The 19,370-nt window shown below is 38.2% G+C and overlaps 5 protein-coding genes, 2 non-coding genes and 2 pseudogenes across 12 annotated transcripts; 5 read left to right on the top strand and 4 right to left on the bottom strand.

The window, feature by feature from the left end:
- Positions 1-607: 607 nt before the first annotated feature.
- Positions 608-3,577, top strand: LOC104758697 (trifunctional UDP-glucose 4,6-dehydratase/UDP-4-keto-6-deoxy-D-glucose 3,5-epimerase/UDP-4-keto-L-rhamnose-reductase RHM2). Its single transcript, XM_010481609.3, has 3 exons — positions 608-1,004; positions 1,275-2,848; positions 2,925-3,577. The coding sequence occupies exons 2-3, from the start codon at positions 1,286-1,288 to the stop codon at positions 3,366-3,368; spliced, it is 2,007 nt and encodes a 668-aa protein (XP_010479911.2). The 5' UTR covers positions 608-1,004; positions 1,275-1,285; the 3' UTR covers positions 3,369-3,577.
- On the bottom strand, positions 3,516-6,345 carry LOC147924942 (E3 ubiquitin-protein ligase CCNB1IP1 homolog). Of its 3 annotated transcripts, none has more exons than XM_087495388.1 (10): positions 6,214-6,345; positions 6,031-6,115; positions 5,341-5,448; positions 5,176-5,248; positions 5,039-5,084; positions 4,902-4,932; positions 4,432-4,687; positions 4,164-4,333; positions 3,801-4,065; positions 3,516-3,717 (listed from the first exon to the last, which is right to left on the bottom strand). In XM_087495388.1, exons 3-10 carry the CDS (start codon positions 5,408-5,410, stop codon positions 3,711-3,713), a joined length of 918 nt encoding a protein of 305 aa, XP_087351514.1. In that variant the 5' UTR covers positions 5,411-5,448; positions 6,031-6,115; positions 6,214-6,345; the 3' UTR covers positions 3,516-3,710. The 3 variants fall into 3 exon arrangements, with proteins under 3 accessions (XP_087351514.1, XP_087351516.1, XP_087351515.1); XM_087495390.1 differs by having other exon boundaries at positions 3,801-4,035; XM_087495389.1 differs by lacking the exon at positions 3,516-3,717 and having other exon boundaries at positions 3,797-4,065.
- A 260-nt stretch (positions 6,346-6,605) lies between these two features.
- LOC104758696 (mechanosensitive ion channel protein 4-like) lies at positions 6,606-10,396 on the bottom strand. Its single transcript, XM_010481608.3, has 5 exons — positions 8,118-10,396; positions 7,900-8,023; positions 7,519-7,812; positions 7,224-7,426; positions 6,606-7,136 (listed from the first exon to the last, which is right to left on the bottom strand). Exons 1-5 carry the CDS (start codon positions 9,845-9,847, stop codon positions 6,833-6,835), a joined length of 2,655 nt encoding a protein of 884 aa, XP_010479910.2. The 5' UTR covers positions 9,848-10,396; the 3' UTR covers positions 6,606-6,832.
- A 904-nt stretch (positions 10,397-11,300) lies between these two features.
- Positions 11,301-11,400, top strand: LOC147924941 (U6 spliceosomal RNA). The gene has a single exon (XR_015587918.1). It is a non-coding gene; the product is annotated as a U6 spliceosomal RNA (small nuclear RNA).
- Positions 11,325-13,620, top strand: LOC147924940 (uncharacterized). The gene is made up of 3 exons (XM_087495387.1): positions 11,325-12,274; positions 13,044-13,161; positions 13,257-13,620. Exons 1-3 carry the CDS (start codon positions 11,664-11,666, stop codon positions 13,485-13,487), a joined length of 960 nt encoding a protein of 319 aa, XP_087351513.1. The 5' UTR covers positions 11,325-11,663; the 3' UTR covers positions 13,488-13,620.
- Positions 13,621-13,665: 45 nt separating this feature from the next.
- On the bottom strand, positions 13,666-13,765 carry LOC147924939 (U6 spliceosomal RNA). Its single transcript, XR_015587896.1, has one exon. It is a non-coding gene; the product is annotated as a U6 spliceosomal RNA (small nuclear RNA).
- Positions 13,766-13,813: 48 nt separating this feature from the next.
- LOC104758694 (uncharacterized) lies at positions 13,814-17,110 on the top strand. 4 transcript variants are annotated; one of them, XR_015586832.1, is made up of 9 exons: positions 13,814-14,540; positions 14,845-15,084; positions 15,227-15,316; positions 15,443-15,592; positions 15,682-15,806; positions 15,893-16,022; positions 16,117-16,248; positions 16,384-16,432; positions 16,589-17,110. XR_015586832.1 is itself a non-coding variant. In XM_087495385.1 (8 exons), the coding sequence occupies exons 1-7, from the start codon at positions 14,097-14,099 to the stop codon at positions 16,240-16,242; spliced, it is 1,305 nt and encodes a 434-aa protein (XP_087351511.1). In that variant the 5' UTR covers positions 13,814-14,096; the 3' UTR covers positions 16,243-16,248; positions 16,589-17,110. The 4 variants fall into 4 exon arrangements, 3 of the variants coding, with proteins under 3 accessions (XP_087351511.1, XP_010479906.1, XP_010479907.1); XM_087495385.1 differs by lacking the exon at positions 16,384-16,432; XM_010481604.3 differs by lacking the exon at positions 16,384-16,432 and having other exon boundaries at positions 16,495-17,110.
- LOC147924938 (putative LRR receptor-like serine/threonine-protein kinase At1g53430 pseudogene) lies at positions 16,414-17,402 on the bottom strand (annotated as a pseudogene).
- Positions 17,403-18,277: 875 nt separating this feature from the next.
- LOC147924937 (receptor-like protein 7 pseudogene) lies at positions 18,278-19,363 on the top strand (annotated as a pseudogene).
- The last annotated feature ends 7 nt before the right edge of the window (positions 19,364-19,370 follow it).

Here is a 19,370-nt window from a genome sequence, read left to right as displayed (position 1 = left end):
GTAAACCACTCTTTTGCATAGTATAATTAGTCAGTTTTATTCAATGGTTCACAATGAGAGAAAGGACTATGTTTACCAACATTGCCCATTAAAGAAGAAAGGTCCATTAACTAATAATAATAATAACCAAACTCACTTTCTGATTTTTTATTTGTCCCCTTTAACAAGCATGTAAATGTAAATGTGCTCTATTAAATTTTTATTAACTTAAAAAGGAAGCAAATAAAATTATTTCGTTACGTGACGGTGACATTAAGCATCTGGCATTGAATGATCCGTTATGTTTTTAATCGCAGGTTTCTTTGTTTGGTTGAACTGATATTAAATCTCAGGTTGACATGTAGTTATCTTTTTAATCAAGTAATTAAATTTTTGAACTGACATATGTACGTTACATCACAAACATAAAACAAACTAGGGGCTATAATTAATTACCAAAATTAACCTTTTACATAAAAAAAACTTAAACAATTTATATGTTAATTTCTGTTAGGGAATATAATTTGCAAAATAATGCAAATTATATTTTTCTGGGTCAGGAAAAAAATCAAAATATATTTACTTGTCCAAATTTTAATTCCATTATCAATTGTTTGAATGTCTTATTTTGGTAGGAGAGCCAATAGAAGAATCACATTTATGTTGTAAAACAAAACAAAACAACAAAAAAAAAGGAAAAAGAAAAAAAGACATGAGTTTATTAATGTCGGACGCTAGTCTCACGTGAAATCCGTAATATCTAAAGACAAGTAAGGGTAAACTCGTACATACGCTCCTACGGTTCTCCGTAACTGTCTCACAATATAAGAGGCGCAGTGTTGAGAGACGCACCGTAGACCGTAGATTCCCTCTCTTCTGCTTCTTCTTCTTCTTCTTTCTCCTTCCTCTCTCTACTGTTTCTTGCGTTTGATCTTTTTTTCTTTTACTATCTCTGTCTCTCTATTATTCTCTTGGTGAAAGTTTTCTCTCTTGGGTCTATCTGCTTCTAACCTGAATTGTGTCTGGTACGTGAATTTGTATCTCTCTCTTTCCTGTTTCTGTAATGCTTTCTTAAGCTAAGTTTGTGAAATGTTGTACGTGAGTGACCATAATTGATCTGCTTGCCATGTCTGTTTATGATCCCATACGGAAATGTTGTTCGTTTTTGTTAGTCTAAGATCTGTTTTTGTTTGCTAAATTTGGATCTGGATCTGATTTCCTTTTTTACATTTGAATATTATGATGATCCGTTCTGAGTTTTTTCCCATATGATGATGCTGTGACGTGTTCTGCAGATTTTCAAAAGATGGGTGATACTACTACGTATACGCCAAAGAACATTCTCATCACTGGAGCTGCTGGATTCATTGCTTCTCATGTTGCCAACAGGTTAATCCGCAGCTATCCTGATTACAAGATCGTTGTCTTGGACAAGCTTGATTACTGTTCAGATCTGAAGAATCTCGATCCTTCCTTCTCTTCTCCAAACTTCAAGTTTGTGAAAGGAGATATCGCTAGTGATGATCTCGTTAACTACCTTCTCATCACTGAGAGCATCGATACCATTATGCATTTTGCTGCTCAAACCCATGTTGATAACTCTTTTGGTAATAGCTTTGAGTTTACCAAGAACAATATCTATGGTACTCATGTTCTTTTGGAAGCCTGTAAAGTTACAGGACAGATCAGGAGGTTCATCCATGTGAGTACCGATGAAGTCTATGGAGAAACCGATGAGGATGCTGCTGTAGGGAACCATGAAGCTTCTCAGCTGTTACCGACTAATCCATACTCAGCCACCAAGGCTGGTGCTGAGATGCTTGTGATGGCTTATGGTAGATCATATGGATTGCCTGTTATTACAACTCGTGGGAACAATGTTTATGGCCCTAACCAGTTTCCTGAAAAAATGATTCCAAAGTTCATGTTGTTGGCTATGAGTGGGAAGCCGCTTCCGATCCACGGAGATGGGTCTAATGTCAGGAGTTACTTATACTGCGAAGACGTTGCTGAGGCGTTTGAGGTTGTTCTTCACAAAGGAGAAATCGGCCACGTCTACAATATCGGGACAAAGAGAGAAAGGCGAGTGATCGATGTGGCCAGAGACATCTGCAAACTTTTCGGGAAAGACCCTGAGTCAAGCATTCAGTTTGTGGAGAACCGACCCTTTAATGATCAAAGGTACTTCCTTGATGACCAGAAGCTGAAGAAACTGGGATGGCAAGAGCGAACCGCTTGGGAAGACGGATTGAAGAAGACGATGGACTGGTACACTCAGAATCCTGAGTGGTGGGGTGACGTTTCTGGAGCTTTGCTTCCTCATCCAAGAATGCTTATGATGCCCGGTGGAAGACTTTCCGATGGCTCTAGTGAGAAGAAAGATGCGTCAAGCAATACGGTCCAGACATTTAGGGTTGTAACACCTAAGAGTGGTGGTTCTGGTGACAAAGCTTTCTTGAAGTTTTTGATTTATGGTAAGACTGGTTGGCTTGGTGGTCTTCTAGGGAAACTATGTGAGAAGCAAGGGATTACATATGAGTATGGGAAAGGACGTTTGGAGGATAGAGCTTCTCTCATTGCGGATATTCGTAGCATCAAACCTACTCATGTGTTTAATGCTGCTGGTTTAACTGGAAGACCTAATGTTGACTGGTGTGAATCTCACAAACCAGAGACCATTCGTGTAAATGTCGCTGGTACTTTGACTCTAGCTGATGTTTGCAGAGAGAATGATCTCTTGATGATGAACTTCGCCACGGGTTGCATATTTGAGTATGACGCTGCACATCCTGAGGGTTCTGGTATAGGTTTCAAGGAAGAAGACAAGCCGAACTTTTTTGGTTCTTTCTACTCGAAAACCAAAGCCATGGTAATATTGTTCACCTTATCAATATTCTCAATAGCCACAAGTGTCTTTGTTCATCATTGCTCTGTTTTTCCACCAGGTTGAGGAGCTGTTGAGAGAATATGACAATGTATGTACCTTGAGAGTCCGGATGCCAATCTCCTCAGACCTAAACAACCCAAGAAACTTCATCACGAAGATCTCGCGCTACAACAAAGTGGTGAACATCCCTAACAGCATGACCGTACTGGACGAGCTTCTCCCGATTTCAATCGAGATGGCGAAAAGAAACCTAAGGGGGATATGGAACTTCACCAACCCAGGGGTGGTGAGCCACAATGAGATACTGGAGATGTACAAGAATTACATCGAGCCAGGTTTTAAATGGTCCAACTTCACATTGGAAGAACAAGCAAAGGTCATTGTTGCTGCTCGAAGCAACAATGAAATGGATGGAGTAAAATTAAGCAAGGAGTTCCCAGAGATGCTATCCATTAAAGAGTCACTGATCAAATACGTCTTTGAACCAAACAAGAGGACCTGAGCCTTCAATGAACATCACACTCTTCGCCACAAGTGCTTACTTTTAAACTGTCTCTTTTTTTACTTTTTGCCTTTTCTTCCAACAGAAATATCTTTTTCTATTTTACTCATCGTCTTATGATCCTTGTAGGTAGTTTCACTATACTGATTCTACTAAAATATGATTTACCATTATTATTTATATAGACGAGAGTGTTTCTTTTTCTCAAATCCTACAATTATTTTCTCAGATTTTTTACTTATTAAGACAGACAGGTTATTATAAAAACGTAGTCACTTACTGGTTGTGGCTATTAGGGCATCCACCAAGGCAGTTTCAGAACACTTGAACTTGATCCTTAAGCTATAGCCTGCGAAGAGAAGCAACAACAAGTTGTTTTTAGAACAAACCCATGTACCTGATGTGAATTTGGTAAGGTTATAGTTTGCTTACGTGAACAGTTGAGGGCGAGAACGAGAGAGCTGAGAGCGTTTAATAGGGGAGAGAATAAGGTTTCGTAGAGTTGATTGGGGATTAGAATTGCCACCACCACCACCATATACAGGATGTCCTCCTCCTGCTCTTCTGTTTCCAAGATCGGATGGAATCGCGGGTGAGTCAGTGGAGATGTCGAACGGACCTGAGTTTGAACTGTTCTGTCTTGCTGGCCATATCTCATCTTTAGGCCCTGGTGTTGCAGGAGAGAAAAACGACCGGTCTGCACGAAATAAGTCAACTTGATATGGAGATATATAACCAAGACTCAGAATCATAAGATCACTAAGTTCAAGCACATATATAGTGTTGTTAATTAACCTTTGCGAATGGGCTCTCTGTTCTCCATCATGTTAACTGCTGGGTTTGAGAAAAAATCGGGTTCTTGGTGTCGGGGGTAGAAGTTGTTTGCTGGTTGGATGGCTGTACGTTTGACTGACTCATACTCACTTCTTAGCTGGTCATACATCTCATCAAGCTTCCTCTTCTGTCTGGTAATTAAAACACAATTAAGGTACCTTGTTATTACAGTGGAGTTTAATATAGGGAGCAGAACCAGGATAACAAATACGTATCTTAGGTTACTGACCTTGATTTCTCAGAGAACTTCTCTTGGAGCTCTTGCTTATCCTTGGTCAAGTTTTCTACCTCTTGCTCCATCATCTGACACCTCTTACCCATCTTCTGGTATGCCGTATGCACCTGCTCCATTTTCTCGCTAAACTTTGCTTGCATACCTTCACATTTCTGACGACACTGTGCGACAACTCTATTCATCTTGTACTGCATCTCTAAGTCCCTTTGGGCGATGTAAAACATTACACTTCGGTATGCACTCTTCATCACTAGATTCAGTTAAGAAAAACAGGAGGTCCTTGAACCTTAAACTGTTGTTTTATCAACTCATACAAACGCAAAAGGCACAGTCAGTTGATGGATAAAGTTGTAGCATTGAGTTTAGTATTCAAATACAGAGAGACATTTTTTCAATTGAAAAACAATATTGCAACTGACAAATTCTAATAAGAGTGAAATGGACTACATTTATGAAAAGGATACGTATTTGTGGAGAAATTCCAGCCATCGCCATCTGATAACACAGGTAAACAATGAGGAGATGTGAGATGGGAATATTGGAAACTGGAAAAGAAGAAAAGTTATAGTAACCTTGCATATATTCCAACTCAAACACTTACATTTATCCATTCTTCATTTGGATTGATATCCACAGGTTTCATAAGACTAAGATGAAAGATAAGGACAAACAGTCAAGTAGAATATAAGGCGACCAAGGTTAAACTGAAACTAGGCAAGTAGCTTAGGGAAGATTTACCTCTTGGAAAGTACTTGATCACAAATGGGACATGCCCCATCATTACTGAGAATCTTGCTGGCATCTTCAGTGCCTTTTCATAGTGTTAAGGTCATCTTATTCAAACTCACAAGTGTTGCTAAATAACACAAACAGGTACGCAAAAGAAAAGTGTAGATTGGATACATAATAGATGACCGCATGTAGTGGAAATGGCCCTGCCCTCCAAATCCCTCCAGCACGCGTTGCATCTCATGTCAACCTCTAATTTAAGTATCTCAAGCTGCTAAGCACCTGCAAATTAAAATTCATATCAAACGAGCTGAAGAATCATGCTCTAACTGAAACTTCCATTATCCATAGAACTAAATTCTTTGAATTCACCAATAAACTTCCATTTACAATATACAGAATTTGACTAAGCTACATTCATTCTAATTGGTGACGAATTGGTACAAAGCAATAAAAACGAGTTTCAAAACTTATAGTCAGCACTGTGATAATTTTGAGTTCAGGAAGACATATAAACGATTTTCAAAAACAGAAACCCTAGAAATTGGGGATAAACTGCACAGATTCCAGAGATGAGCAAAAAAAATCATCGCGAAGTAGAGATTACGGGGCGGATTTTGAAGATTCGCAGACTTTTTGACTTGCATAAGAACTGAAATCAGGGATTCGACAACACAGATGAACTCAACGTAACAGATTCCGACTAATCTATGGGAGTTTTCTACAAAATCGGAGACAAATAGGTTTTCTGATTTCAACGATTTGAGATTGACACAAACCTCGAAATTGGAAAAAAAATCTTAAGTCTACAAACGAAATCGTAGCAGCAATGTGAAAATCTAAGAAGCAATTGAAGAAGCTAACCTTCGATTTTGATAGAGCGATAAAGAGAACGCGTCGCACAGGAACAATAAATTGACGGCGATTAAGCTCACCGATCTGACGTAATCTGAAGAAGATCATCAAAAAACAAGTCAAGGATCTCAAAACTAGAGAATCGAAGAAGACGAAAGATGAAAATACGAGAGAAAACACAAGGATCGTAACCTCTCACTCTCTCGATTTCAATGGCGGCGCGAGAAACGAAGATTTCAAATTTCCAGAACTAATGAGCAGTAGTAGAAACTAGAAAATGATGACTTCAGTGTTCAGATAATCACAAACGACGTCGCGTTTTGCTAAAGGTTATGTTATGACTTATGACAAAACGACGCTGTAGTATTGAAACTTTAAAACTTTTAAGGACTATATATGAAACGACGTCACTCTGTTCAAGGTTATGTTTTATCATGTATCGACCAAACGACGTCGCTCTCTAAAAGCTTATGCATATGGCCAAACGACGCCGCTTTCACGTTTACTAGCCTTAAGTTCAGACTCTTCCACTAAGTTTCATTGATCTTATCAGACGAGACAAAACAGCATAATACAGAATCAAAAATTCAAATGCCGTAAGCTTTTATTTCATGGTGACTATAACACTACTCAAAACACAGATATACACAACAACAACAACAAAAAAAATCTCCTCTTTCACATTGTAAATGAAGAATCCTCAAGTCCTTAAAAACAATAAAAAGGGAAAGAGAAGCAAGAAGGAAGAAAGAATCTTTCTTGACACTCAATACAAAATACAAACACCAAAACTCAAAATTTTTCCAAATCTTCAAACACCGCGTTGTTGTTGATTCCAGCTCGGAGGCATGCGATCAGAAGTGATGGGAGTAGCAGCAGGAAGACTTTTGACGTTAATGTTAATAGGATATAACCGGTATTCGATATCCAATTCTCTACATAATCTACCAATCTCTTCAAGTAACTGACCCCTCCTCACATATCTCTCTCCCATATCTTGATGATTCATCTTATGTGTTGGCCACATTGCGATCTTTATAGTGTTCAATCCAATCATATCTCTGAACACAATCATCGGCGATGGATACCAATGATCCTTCTTGTTATCCACATAGCTGCATTAACACAAACACGAAAATATTTATATCAGGAAACGTTTTATCAAAGTTTATGATTAAGGGTTTAGGGTTTTAGCTTCTAACCTGAGTATCCTCTGTTTTAGGGCTGTTGTCTTTTCAGGTGGAGTTGCTATATGGACAAAGAACTCAATGGCATCTTGCATATCGGGACTGCGGTAATAGTTAGCGATAGGTTTTGTGCCGAGAAGACTGTTTGGGTATACAACCTTCTGATTATCAAATCGAAGAAAGACAGTAGTCAAAATGTTCATCTCTTCCACAATCAACTATACATACAAAAAAAAAAACAGAGGATTAGCTCTTTCTTTGAAGTATTTTGAGTTGCCTAAATGCAGAAACAGAGTTTTATGGAACATACCTGGACACCGTCTATTTCACACCTGTCACCGACATCAAATGGATGCATAACGAAGACGAAGATGACAGCTTCAAAGATGGTTTTACATGAGTTTCCAAACACAAAGACTACAAGAAGAAGCTGAGAGCTAATGACAAGCAAGAACTTGGTTGTAGCGATTCCAAGAATGAGAAGCCAGATGATTAAAATCACAATGCCGACTAAAACATCGATGATTCGATGAAGCCTGTTCACTGCTGTTTTTGTATCGTTTAAAGTTAAAGCTAGTGCTCTTCGTTCTCTAAAGGCATTAACCTAAAGAAACATATAAGAATTGACTTTAGCATCATTTTCATACGTAAGAAAGCTTTTGATATATTTGAAGTTAAAACCAACACTTACCACCCAATTCTTCAGACAAGATTTGCTGATTTTGTGACTTTCAGAAGCTCCTTCAAAGAGACTCATTGCTCTTTCAGACTCATCTTCAGACAGAAAACGCATAAAGTCTTCTATATATATGTACCTAAGACCGGAAAAAAAAAATCCACTGTTATTAATCTTGATCTTAACAAACATCAAATCAAAGTTGTTCACAAGGTCACAATGTATATATATACCTGGATCCAGGCTCAGCAACGTTCTGAAAGATCTTCCTCGCTGCAAGTTTTGCTTCGAACTCGCTTCTGATCTGTGTGGCTTTATCATCTTCGTGAGTCGTTGTGTCTTGTATCTGTTCATCCAAAGTAGAAAGAGTTCCTTTTCTTATAACATTCATCAGTCTCTTCATTTTCCAAGCCGATACGTTTTTAGTGTTCATCCTCTGTAAATGATCGATCCTTATCCCTTCGTCCTCTCCTTCTTTCTTAGAACCAGACCGCGATAGCACCGGACTTTTCCCCACTCTGCTCGGACTCTTCTGCATCCTTCCGCTTCCAATGGTCACATGTGGTGAAGAAGAAACCGTCTTTGGACCTAGAGGAGATAGCTTTCGTCCAACTATCTCCAAGGTCTTTACATCGTTTGCTACTTTCTCCTCTTCTATATGAAGCTCAACTCGAGGAGGTCCCGAGAGAGTCTCAATCACATATTGAGTAAACAAGGATTCTTGAATCCGATCGAAGTAAGTACTCATATGGAAAGAGGAAGCAAGAACTTTAACGAGTAAAGTCTTTATGAGCCAGAAAATAACACCAACGAGTAAACAGATTAACACTTTAGTCACATACTTGAGCACTGTGCTTCGCATCTCTCTTTCGACTTTCTTGTCGAACAAGAAATGCCACGCGATCAACACAAGCCCTAGCCAGAGACAGTTCTGTACCGGCTTTCGAATCCCGTAAACGAAATACAAAACTTTTTTTCTCCAAAGGAAATTGCTTTCGACGAAGTAGACGAATAGCTTCACAAACCAACTCGAAACCAATCTCCCACATATCAACACAAGAATCATCACGTCCCATTTCCATAGAGCTAGGTCCCAAAGTGTCTTGCCGCGCAAGTAAGGCATCACTAGGCTACAAACCAAAGCAGCAATGATCAGAATCAGAAAAATCCACTCGATGATAACCCAAACACAAATCTTCTCCTTCCTAAAACCTTCCGGTAGATCCTCCTCCGAAAACGGATCGTCCTCTTCTTCCAAATCCATGGCTCCTCCCTGGTTAGGAGTTCCCGGTTTAGTGTTTCTCCCACTAAAACCGGGTTTTAAATTCGCGGACTTTGGAGTCCGACCAGAAACCATCTCCGGGTACGTCGGAGTCGAAGGATCCATCAATCTAGATCTCGTCTTCGTCTTCATCAAAGTCTTGGTCCTCATCGTCGATCTGTTCGAGCTACACTTGACAACCTCTGATTCATCTAATCTGTTTTCATCTTCGTCGCTACTATCACTATCTTTAACAGACGGAGAAAGCGTGACCCTGTTCTGCCTCCGTCTAATCGCATCAACGGTTCCGTTATTCGCCGTCGCCGTTACCGGTGACGCAGAACCGGAAACAGTCGGTACACGTGCGGGAGAAATCGTGTTGCTCTGAAGCTCAGGCATGTTAGCTTCCATGTCGAGAGAGATTTCATCGCCGGAAGCTTTTTGCTTGTTGAGGAATTGATTGATGAGCTTCGACGGTGGATCTGGCTCCTCTGGAGGAGGTTTGTCACTACTCCGCCGCCTGAAATCAAAGCTTCCGTCGTCTTCTTGACCTCCCGGTTGTGGTTTAGTACTGTTCTTCTTATCATCATCATGCCAGAAGTTAATGCTTGACTCTCTCCAAAACTTTTCGGGATCACCATTGTCTTCACCGTCGATCTTTACAACAAACTCTCGCCGTTGATCAGTCGAATCAACGGCCATGTTTGAAAAAGAACCAAAACTTTCTCTGGTCTTGTAGTATTAAAAAGTTTTAAAGAGATAGAAAGAGGAAAAAGAAAAGTTGATTCTTGATTTCTACAATGTAATGAAGGATATTTAAATGTTTTTGATTAGGTTTTGTTTTAATTGATAATGTTGAAGCATGTGAGATTGTGATGATCTTGCCTGAGGCTAAAAGACAATGTTTCAGCCTAGATAAGAAAAAGATTACTATTTTATTTGGTATTGGTATGGGAATAAGACGAACATGGAGTAATGGACCAGGTGATATTTATTATCATTTTTCTTTTTTCCGCTTCCGAGCCATTAAAAAACAGTTCACGACTGCGTTACGTACCTACTCAGACCGATACAGAGACTCGTGTCTTGCGCTCACTAGCAAATTGCGGGAAAATAAATAAAAAAGTAGACAATTAAAAGTCAAAAGTAACACAAAACGGTGTTGGAACTTGGAAGCTAATCTAGAATTTTTAAATTGTTGAAAGAAAAAAAAAATGGGGGCCATGTTCAGTGTCCAAAAACGAAGCAGTTGAACAAGTAATAAAAATTGTTTTGTAATAACCATTAGAAGTAAATAAATAAACCTATCGGAATTTGGTGAAACTAGCTTACGTGGTGAGATCTCACGGCGCAGAGGTGATAAATGAATTACATTAATGGTATATGAGTCAGCCACGTGGTTGGCTAAGGTTTGGTCTGCTTCATAGTTTTTAATTTTGTATATTTTTTTGGTTTTGTGAGGCGTATAAACAAAAGGGAGAGACCTAATTCAAAACAATGTAGAAAACGACACGAAAATGACACCTTTGTTGATAAAAACGGCAGGTCGATCTGGACACAAAAAATGCAGCTTATTTAGCTAACGTGAACAGACACACATGTTTCAATAAGATTGGCCACCTAAGAATTTGTTTTTACATATCTTATAATTTGTCTAATAATATAACTAGAAAATTATTACTGGCCAGATACAAGAAGAAAGAACAATATAAATGCATGATCAGAAGAAAACAGTTTGATACATGTGAGTATGTGACAATTAAAAAGCTGGTTGATGCATGTGAAATGATCCAAGATTCTTATCAAGATTTTCCTAGATTTTTTTTTTCTTTTTTGGAAAAAGTGTAAAAAAACCAAATCATTTATTGTTTTTCGCCCAACAAGCAAGCTTAGATATTTTGTAAAATTTAACTTCGGTCTATGTTTAAACCGGAAAAATTCTCGATCTTCTCATATCCAAACGGGCCTGAGTTAAAAAAAATCCCATTGCGCTCACTGAATTTATTAAAATAGCCCAAATTCAAATCTTGTTCTGTACTTCTGTTGTATGTCCCATATCGCTAATTTTACAAGTTAACAGAATGTTTTATACTCTCTCCGTTTCAAAATATTTTATATTTTGAAACGGAGGGAGTATATCTTTAGAGACGACCATGTGATTGTCACCTTCACTAAAATTGGAACGATACAGAGAAGATTAGCATGGTCCCTGTGCAAAGATGACACGCTTTATTCAAGAAATGGTCCAAATTTTTTTTTTTTTTTCTAATTTTTCTCAAAAGCAAGTTCTTCTTCAGATTTCCGGTGCAAATCTACATTAACCGGGAACCGGTTTGGTTATATGTAATCTAATACTATCATACCGGTTCAGAGAATCGTTTCCTCTCTCTAAAACCCTTTCGCGTCACTCTCCAGAGAAGAAAGATCTCAGGAGCTTCAATGGCTGGCTTATTGATTACTACTATTATCCAGTAAAATCTACTAAATTTCCTATTTTGGTTGATTTCTCAAGTTTGCCATGGCTGTTGTGCTAAAATCAATTCTCAAAAACCAAACTTTGTTTAATACTCTCTTGAAGAAACCACAATGCGTCTCGCCTTTGATTGTCTCCAGAACCTTAACTTCGGAAGCTCATAAGAAGCCACTCTCTGTTTTTTTCGAAGAGGCTGTTGGATTGAGACCCAAATCAGAAACTAGCGAAATCGAAGAAGAAGAAGAAGGCAACGAATTGAAGAGGAAGCTTTTGGAATTGGAGAGGAAACTCATAGAACTGAAGAAAACGGAACCTGTGAGACAGAAGAAACAGAAGGAGAAGAAGGTTGTGACATCTGAGGAGACTGAGAAGAGGCATGATAATCTTTACAAGTTGTTTAAGGGAGATGAAGAAGAGAAGAAAGAGGTAAAGAAGAAACGTAGTCAGGAACAAGAGGATGTGATTAGGGTTTATAAGGAGCTTCCTATAGAGATGGTGTCGTTTGTGAGGCTTCTGCATAAAGAAGGGTATTTGAACAAGGCTAATTTTATCACTGGAGAAAAGTTGAATATGGGGAATCTTGATGAAGAGTATTCTAGAACTTTTGTTAAGTTTGCTGCGGAGAGATTTGGAAAAGATTACCAGGAAATAGCAAAGTAAGAATCTTTTTTACTTGTGTATTGATTGATCATATATTGTGTTTTGTTCTGTTGGATTGTTACAACTACATCTTAGGCTTCGTTTTGAGAAAATGTTCATGTTAGTATCCAGTTCGTTTGCGACACCTTTTAGAGTTTGCATTGTAGTATATGACACATTTCTTGGGGAGTATAGGTTGGGGTTGGAAAATGAGGGGTTCAATTGCTAGTTTTTTTAGGAAATGAGGAATCTTTTCTGATGGACTGAGTTCTTGTCATTGAATCACAGGCTAGTTGTAGCATTGATTGAGATATTCTGATGAAAGAATTGATTGAGATATTATTTGTCGACTGTTGAGTTTTAGAATCTTGTGTATGGTCTTGATTGCCTTACCCTGCAGCATTTTATTTGACTTTAGTTAAATTGTTGTTTGGATAATTGATGGATAAAGATTATGTTTCGTTTAGAGAAATGTTTGCTGACATGTTCATCTTCATGGGTCTCAGTACGCTGTTCATTTGTGCTAGCTCTATTGGAAGGACTAATGAGGAACCTTTGTGATGAATTGATGTCTTGTGTTTCGATCATAGGCTAGTTGTCCCATTGATAGAGAAATTATGATGTAAGAAGTGATAAATACATTCGTAGATGGCTCAAATGTATGGTCTTGATTGCCTTAATCCCTGCAGCATTTTATTCTTTCCCTTACCTAGCTAGGTAATTTGAAGTTGATTCTATCATCTTATTGTTTCTACTGCTTTCCATAACCTCAGATTTAACATGCAGGTGGTTATCAGGTAGTGACCTGAAGAAGATTGTGCTCTTTGGTTGTCCGAGTGTGGAAAAAAGGGCAGTATTCGCTGCTAAAACATTGCGCAACTTTTTTGATATCCATGAGAATAATGTAAGCTTTATGTATACACTTTCACTACACTGTCTTTATCACATTTTGTAACTCCCCAACTGCATCTAACCAAGTCTTTTTTCTTTGCATAATAGGTCTGCAATAAATGCGTGTTAAAAGAGAAGTGCAAGTTTCCAAATCAGAGTGTATGGGATGGCAAAACAAAACACTTGCACTTGTCTGTTGTGATGAAAGTCATCACACTATATCCATTAGACTTGACTCATCCAAAGCTTCAAGTTCCTCAAGAGGTACAAGACTCAGTCGCAAGATTGCTGACAGAGATTCAGAACCTAAGCCGAACTATCTGTACTCCTCTCGCATGAGTTATAATAACCTTATCAAAGATTTGTTTGTAGTAGAGACTATTATGAAGAAGAGTCCTTCACACCCACCTTTACTTGCAACAGTTAAGGGTACAGATCCGATAATATCAAGTTACGTTTTCACAGAAACAAACTCCACTGTAGTGATAGTGAACCTTCTGGATAAAAAATTTCAAAAAAAAATTTGGACCAACTCTCGAATAAAGCGTGTCATCCTTGCACAGGGGCCATGCTAATCTTCTCTGTATTGTTCCAATTTTAGTGAAGGTGACAATCACATTATCGACTCTAATGATATATAAAACACTTGATTAACTTGTAAGATCAGCGATATGGGATTACGATATGAGTATTATTAACAAAATCCACTATAATGTTAGTGAACCTTCTGGTTGAGTCAGAAACTTTTTGGATAAGTATGAAAGGGATGGGTCTTCTGACTTCAGAAGAGACAAAGAGTCGTCTGAAAAAACAAGCCTATCATCAACAGCCACAGGCATTGCTATCAAACGTGGCGGTAAGGTGGAGTTGTAAAGTTTAAACCTTTGATAAATTCTCGGTGACTCCGAGTTTGTCTCGCATGTGGATTTGAATACTGAAGAAGAAACAATGTCTGTGGAAAGATCTTTGGAAGCTTGGGAAGAGGTTCAAAGACATGGACATGACCTAGCTGATAGACTTGCTCAGGGCTTTAACGGTTTGATTCATATCAACCCACCTTCGTTTCCATCGAAGCTATTCATCGACCAACCTATCAATGGCGTTTCGGCGATTGTTGATATTGGGAACAAGATTGGTCAAGCTGGTGTTGATTTTGGCGCTGGATTAAATGTCATGGTTCATCAATTTTTCAGAAGGTTGCCTATACCGTTTTGGCACGATGGGACTGTTTCTACTGAGAGGGAGACTATTACGAGGAGCCATGGGGCGTATGTAGACACAAAAGAGAACTCAGGGCTTTCTAAGACTGATACTGCTTCTTCTGTTACTGTGTTGGAGGAGAAAGTTACAGACTTTGATTTAAGTACTATTGGATTACATAAGAGACCAAAGGTACTCGTTGTACTTCTGCAATTTCAAGTTTTTTAATTTTTGTTTCTTACTGATCAAAGTGGCCATAACTTTGTATATAACTGTAGATATATCTAGATTCGATTTCTTAGAGATTTGAGTATGAACATATGCAAAGTTCAAGAATTTAGATGCTTTCTTATTGAGATATTGTGAAAAATAGCATTTAGTTAAGCTATGGCTTCGGTTGGTATGTATATATTGACATTGTGAATAAAGTTCAGTGGAGTTAGTTTTTTGTCAAAGGTGAAATTTGTTTACAGATAACAGTTTCTGCTCCTTGTAGGGAATAGTTGAGCTATCGTCAAGTTATGAAAGTAGAACAAGTGGTATGGAACATTCATTAGCAGCCAGGGGAGATCTTTGGAGAGTAGAAGCTTCTACTTCAAATTCCGCTGCGAGAGATGATAGCTCGTCTCTCTTTCTACTTCAGCTCGGACCTTTGTTATTTCTGCGCGATTCAACTCTTCTGTTACCTGTTCATTTATCAAAGCAACACTTGCTCTGGTACGGATATGATAGAAAGGTATGCTTAATGCTTCAACCTTATTATATTTTTAGTCTCAATGGAAGTATGATTGTGTTACTTGTGGTTAGTCTTCTTATCTCAAACTTTTGCTTACTGTTTCAAAACTCGGGTCATACTCATATGGTAAATCTCTTTTCAGAAAGGTAAGCATTCACTGTGTCCAGCTTTGTGGTCAAAGCATCGAAGATGGCTTATGATGTCCATGCTCTGCCTCAATCCTTTAGATTGCGTAAGTGTCTTTACTTTAAAATCTTTCTATGCGTGTGTGTATGTGTGTTTGTTTGTCTTTTCATATTCTTGCATAGTGGAACTAATTCTCGAAGCTTTGTCTTTTTCTTCCCGGCTCATGGAACAGTCATTTATAGACTTGCAATTCCCAAATGGACAGTTAACATATGTATCTGGTGAGGGACTGACGACAAGTGTCTTTGTTCCTTTATGCGGTGGTCTTCTTCAAGCGCAAGGTCAATATCCAGGAGATATGAGATTTAGTTTCTCCTGCAAGGTTGGTTAATAATTTGATCAAGTTATAGTCACTCACAATTCCTTTATTCAAGAGCTTAAAAATCTGTTTTTTTGACTTTGATGATTCAGAGTAAAAAGGGAACACGAATCACACCAATGGTAAATTGGCCTGACAAATCATTTGCATTGGGTGTTTCTCAAGCCTTGGCTTGGCGTAGGTCTGGTCTCATGTTGAAACCTGCAATTCAACTTAGGTAAACTAAAACCGGCCTTTCTCTTTTCCAACTTAGGTAAACTAAAACCGTCTCATATGTCTTTGAACTCATAAACACGGAAACAGCATGTGCTCAACATTTGGTGGAAGCAATCCCGGGGTGAGAACCGAAGTTATTCACTCGTTGAACGATAATATCAATATGATATGTGGCTGCGCATTCACAGCTCATCCTTCAACATTTGCATCTGTTTCCGTAAGCTTATATTTCTCTTTCTTTCTTTTTCTTTAAACCAAACCTAGTTTGGTTGTTCATTGCTCTCATTTTGGTTTTTCCTCTAAAACCTCAGTTTGGTCGGTCAAAGTGGAATGGGAACATTGGACGAACCGGAATAGTTGTTAGAGCTGATACTCCTCTTCCAAACGTTGCCCGACCATTTTTCTCCATTCAGATTAACAATGCTTTCGAGTTCTAAAAATATGTAAGGGCTAAGTTTTTGGTTTGTGTAGTCTCGTCAAAAAGACTAAATTGTATATAGTAAATCACACTCATCAATCCCACAGAGAAATTTCACAGCGTAATAACAAAACCTGAAAAGAAATCTTATTTTGTACAGTAAATCAAGCAAGAAAAAAAATACAATTCATTACTCAATCTTCACATCGGTAAGATCATCTAACAGTCCCCTCGACGAAGATGATGACCTTCCTTCTTCTTGCTGCTGTAGGCTAACATCTTTGCTAGGCTCAGAGAAGGAAGAGTCAACCCAAGGACCCTCCATAGAAGAGGAGCTAATGTGTTGTTCACTGTTTCTTGTATAGGTTGAGACTTGTGACTCGCTGTCTTGTGACAAAAGCTCAAAGGCCTTGAACCTCATTGCAGCTGAATCACTTGGATCAGCTTCACGTTTCACCAGTGGTGGTTGGACTTTGATTTTTCCTTCCAGCATTTTTACAACAGATGACATTGGTGGTCTCAGTGTCGGAGATGGGTTGGTACAGAGTAAAGCTATGTTCAACATTCTCATTGCTTCTTTCTTCGAAAAGCTTGTACCGAGATCTGGATCCACAAGCTCTAGAAGACTCCCTTGTTCTTGCAAGACATATGCCCAATCAAGAAGGTAAATAAACTCTTCTCTTGGTCTGTAATTTGTATTGCTCTTTCCACTGACAATCTCTAAACAGACAAAACCAAAGCTGTAAACATCTGCTTTGTCTGTTAAGTAACCTCTCATTGCATACTCTGGAGCCATGTAACCTCTGCATCAATGAAATATACATTCTTGTAAGTGTTAACCGATGAATTTCAGAAAAGTTAAGTAATAAAGACTCACATTGTTCCTGCAATCCTTGTGCTGATATGTGTATTCTCTTCCTCGTCGAGCTTGGCTAGACCAAAATCAGAGATCTTAGCATTTAGAGACAGATCAAGAAACACATTCGTGGCTTTTATGTCTCTATGAACAATCTTCAGCCTTGATTCCTCGTGTAGATAATACAATCCTTTCGCAATCCCTAAGCATATCTTGTTCCTTGTTGACCAATCCAAGTGAAGTTTTTGTTTCTCTGTGCCTGTAAATGTACATGCTTGTGTTTGTCTTTGTGCCTGTAAATGTACATGCTTGTGTACATATAGTTATACATACTTATTGGCGCTTAGATGTCAAATGTAATCGGCAGCAACCTGCACACATCTGTGTTTATAATGAAGCTTTGAAATTAATCTGACACTTTTAGGTTACACGATTACAGAAACAAATCATCAATTCTGAACCAGTTGATTTAGACAATAGTTCAACTTTAAACAAAAAGAGAAGATTTTGTATCAAAAAATTTGATTGTCAACTTTAATAGCAATTGCCATGAGAAACATGTAAGAAACGACATGATTAAACAGAAATTTTTGAGATGAAGAGGCAGTGATGAGAGATAAAACGTGACGTATGGGTTTGGTGATATTAGACAATGGGCATCGCTTTTTTACTAATGCAAGTAGCACAGTTTTGAGAACAAAACTCTTCAACCAAATTAGCCAAGTCTACAAGTTTTGTTCTTTGTCTTTATTTATTAAATAATATTGAAAATAATATTAGTTTTGTGGCTCGAAATTAAGGAAATGCAAATTTTGGAAAGTTGATACTGACGTATGTTTCAGGTGTGAAAAATGCTTTCATTTCATAGAGGACACTATGAAAACATTTTTCACAGAAGAGTTGACTTAGGCTACACAGCACTTTGATTTTTCTATTGTCCTCACTAAAATCCAAATTTCTAATTTCATTAAACACGTTTTTAGGGGCCAAGAACGAGTTTATGGTCTTTCAAGTCAAGTCTATTGGATTTGCAAGGACTCATAAGATTTTTAGTAGGGAAGTTTTTTCTTCAAAAAGACTTCAAATCATCAAGTCAATGGAGCTTCATGTGTTTGTTTTTTTTTATATATATGTAAGTGACCTGCAACACTAATTTACCATATCACTACTTCATATTACTTTTTTCATTTCCACAAATATGAAAGCTTTCTTGTCTAATCAGAAAATGAGCTTCCTTCTTCGTTCTATATGTTTCCTTTTTCTCGTTTCAAGTTTTCTAAACACGTTTGTTTCTTCTACACAACGCTTGTGTCATTCTGACCAAAGGGATGCTCTTTTTGAGTTTAAGACTGAGTTTTTGATTCAGATACCTGATTCAGATGTGTTTTCTTATCCGAAGACAGAATCATGGGTGAATAAAAGTGATTGCTGTTCTTGGGATGGTATCACCTGTGCTGCTAAGTCGGGCAAAGTGATCGGGCTAGACCTTAGTTCCAGCAACCTCCATGGCCCACTTAAATCCAAGAGCAGTCTTTTCAGACTGCGTCATCTCCGAGATTTGAACCTTTCTTACAACAACTTCACCGGTTCACCAATCCCAGCTGAATTTGACAAACTCATGGAGCTAAAAAGACTTAATCTCTCCCAGTCTTCACTATCAGGCCAAATTCCAATCAACCTTCTTCAGCTAACCAAGTTGGTGTCTCTCGATCTTTCTTCTTATGATTATTTATTTTTATCCATTGATGGATCCTTTCTTCATCTACTTGCTCAAAATTTGAGGAATCTTAGAGAACTGGATTTGAGCGATGTAAACATTTCTTCAGAAATCCCCCATGGGTTTTCGAACATGCAATCTCTAAGGTCACTACATCTTGAAAGTTGCAACCTGTTTGGAGAATTTCCAAGTAGTGTTCTTCTGATACCGAGCTTACAGTCCATTAGATTAAACAATAATCCAAATCTAAGAGGCAATCTTCCCATGTTTCGTGAAAATAACTCTTTAGTAGCGCTGTCCACTAAAAGCACAGCCTTTTCAGGTCCCATACCCGACTCCATCAGCAGCCTCAAACATTTGACTTCTTTGACCCTTTACTCCTCTCAGTTCTCGGGGAAGATTCCGTTTTCACTTGGGAACCTTTCTCATCTCTCTATTCTCGATCTTTCTGGGAATAATTTTGTTGGTGAAATCCCATCTTCGATTGGCAATCTAAAACAATTGACTGTTTTGATGTTAGCGATAACAAGCTCAATGGAAATTTGCCAATTTCGATACTCAATTTGACCCAACT

Source organism: Camelina sativa, chromosome 17 (genome assembly GCF_030686135.1).
Source record: "Camelina sativa cultivar CO46 ecotype springtype chromosome 17, ASM3068613v1".
NCBI classification, from domain to species: Eukaryota; Viridiplantae; Streptophyta; class Magnoliopsida; order Brassicales; family Brassicaceae; genus Camelina; species Camelina sativa.
This window is presented reverse-complemented; position numbering and strand designations above follow the sequence as displayed.

Excerpts from the sequence above, each read along its gene's own strand:
- LOC147924940 (XM_087495387.1), top strand. The coding sequence starts at position 11,664 with ATGGCTGTTGTGCTAAAATCAATTCTCAAAAACCAAACTTTGTTTAAT. Across the intron at positions 12,275-13,043 it reads GATTACCAGGAAATAGCAAA|GTGGTTATCAGGTAGTGACC; the intron begins GTAAGAATCTTT and ends TTTAACATGCAG. Across the intron at positions 13,162-13,256 it reads TTGATATCCATGAGAATAAT|GTCTGCAATAAATGCGTGTT; the intron begins GTAAGCTTTATG and ends TTTGCATAATAG.
- LOC104758696 (XM_010481608.3), bottom strand. The coding sequence starts at position 9,847 with ATGGCCGTTGATTCGACTGATCAACGGCGAGAGTTTGTTGTAAAGATC. Across the intron at positions 8,024-8,117 it reads GTTGCTGAGCCTGGATCCAG|GTACATATATATAGAAGACT; the intron begins GTATATATATAC and ends TTCCGGTCTTAG. Across the intron at positions 7,137-7,223 it reads CTAAAACAGAGGATACTCAG|CTATGTGGATAACAAGAAGG; the intron begins GTTAGAAGCTAA and ends GTGTTAATGCAG.
- LOC104758694 (XM_087495385.1), top strand. The coding sequence starts at position 14,097 with ATGTCTGTGGAAAGATCTTTGGAAGCTTGGGAAGAGGTTCAAAGACAT. Across the intron at positions 15,593-15,681 it reads GATTTAGTTTCTCCTGCAAG|AGTAAAAAGGGAACACGAAT; the intron begins GTTGGTTAATAA and ends TTGATGATTCAG. Across the intron at positions 16,023-16,116 it reads CAACATTTGCATCTGTTTCC|TTTGGTCGGTCAAAGTGGAA; the intron begins GTAAGCTTATAT and ends CTAAAACCTCAG.
- LOC104758697 (XM_010481609.3), top strand. The coding sequence starts at position 1,286 with ATGGGTGATACTACTACGTATACGCCAAAGAACATTCTCATCACTGGA. Across the intron at positions 2,849-2,924 it reads ACTCGAAAACCAAAGCCATG|GTTGAGGAGCTGTTGAGAGA; the intron begins GTAATATTGTTC and ends TTTTTCCACCAG.
- LOC147924942 (XM_087495388.1), bottom strand. The coding sequence starts at position 5,410 with ATGAGATGCAACGCGTGCTGGAGGGATTTGGAGGGCAGGGCCATTTCC. Across the intron at positions 4,688-4,901 it reads TGGAATTTCTCCACAAATAC|TGATGAAGAGTGCATACCGA; the intron begins GTATCCTTTTCA and ends AACTGAATCTAG. Across the intron at positions 4,066-4,163 it reads CAGAGAGCCCATTCGCAAAG|ACCGGTCGTTTTTCTCTCCT; the intron begins GTTAATTAACAA and ends TATTTCGTGCAG.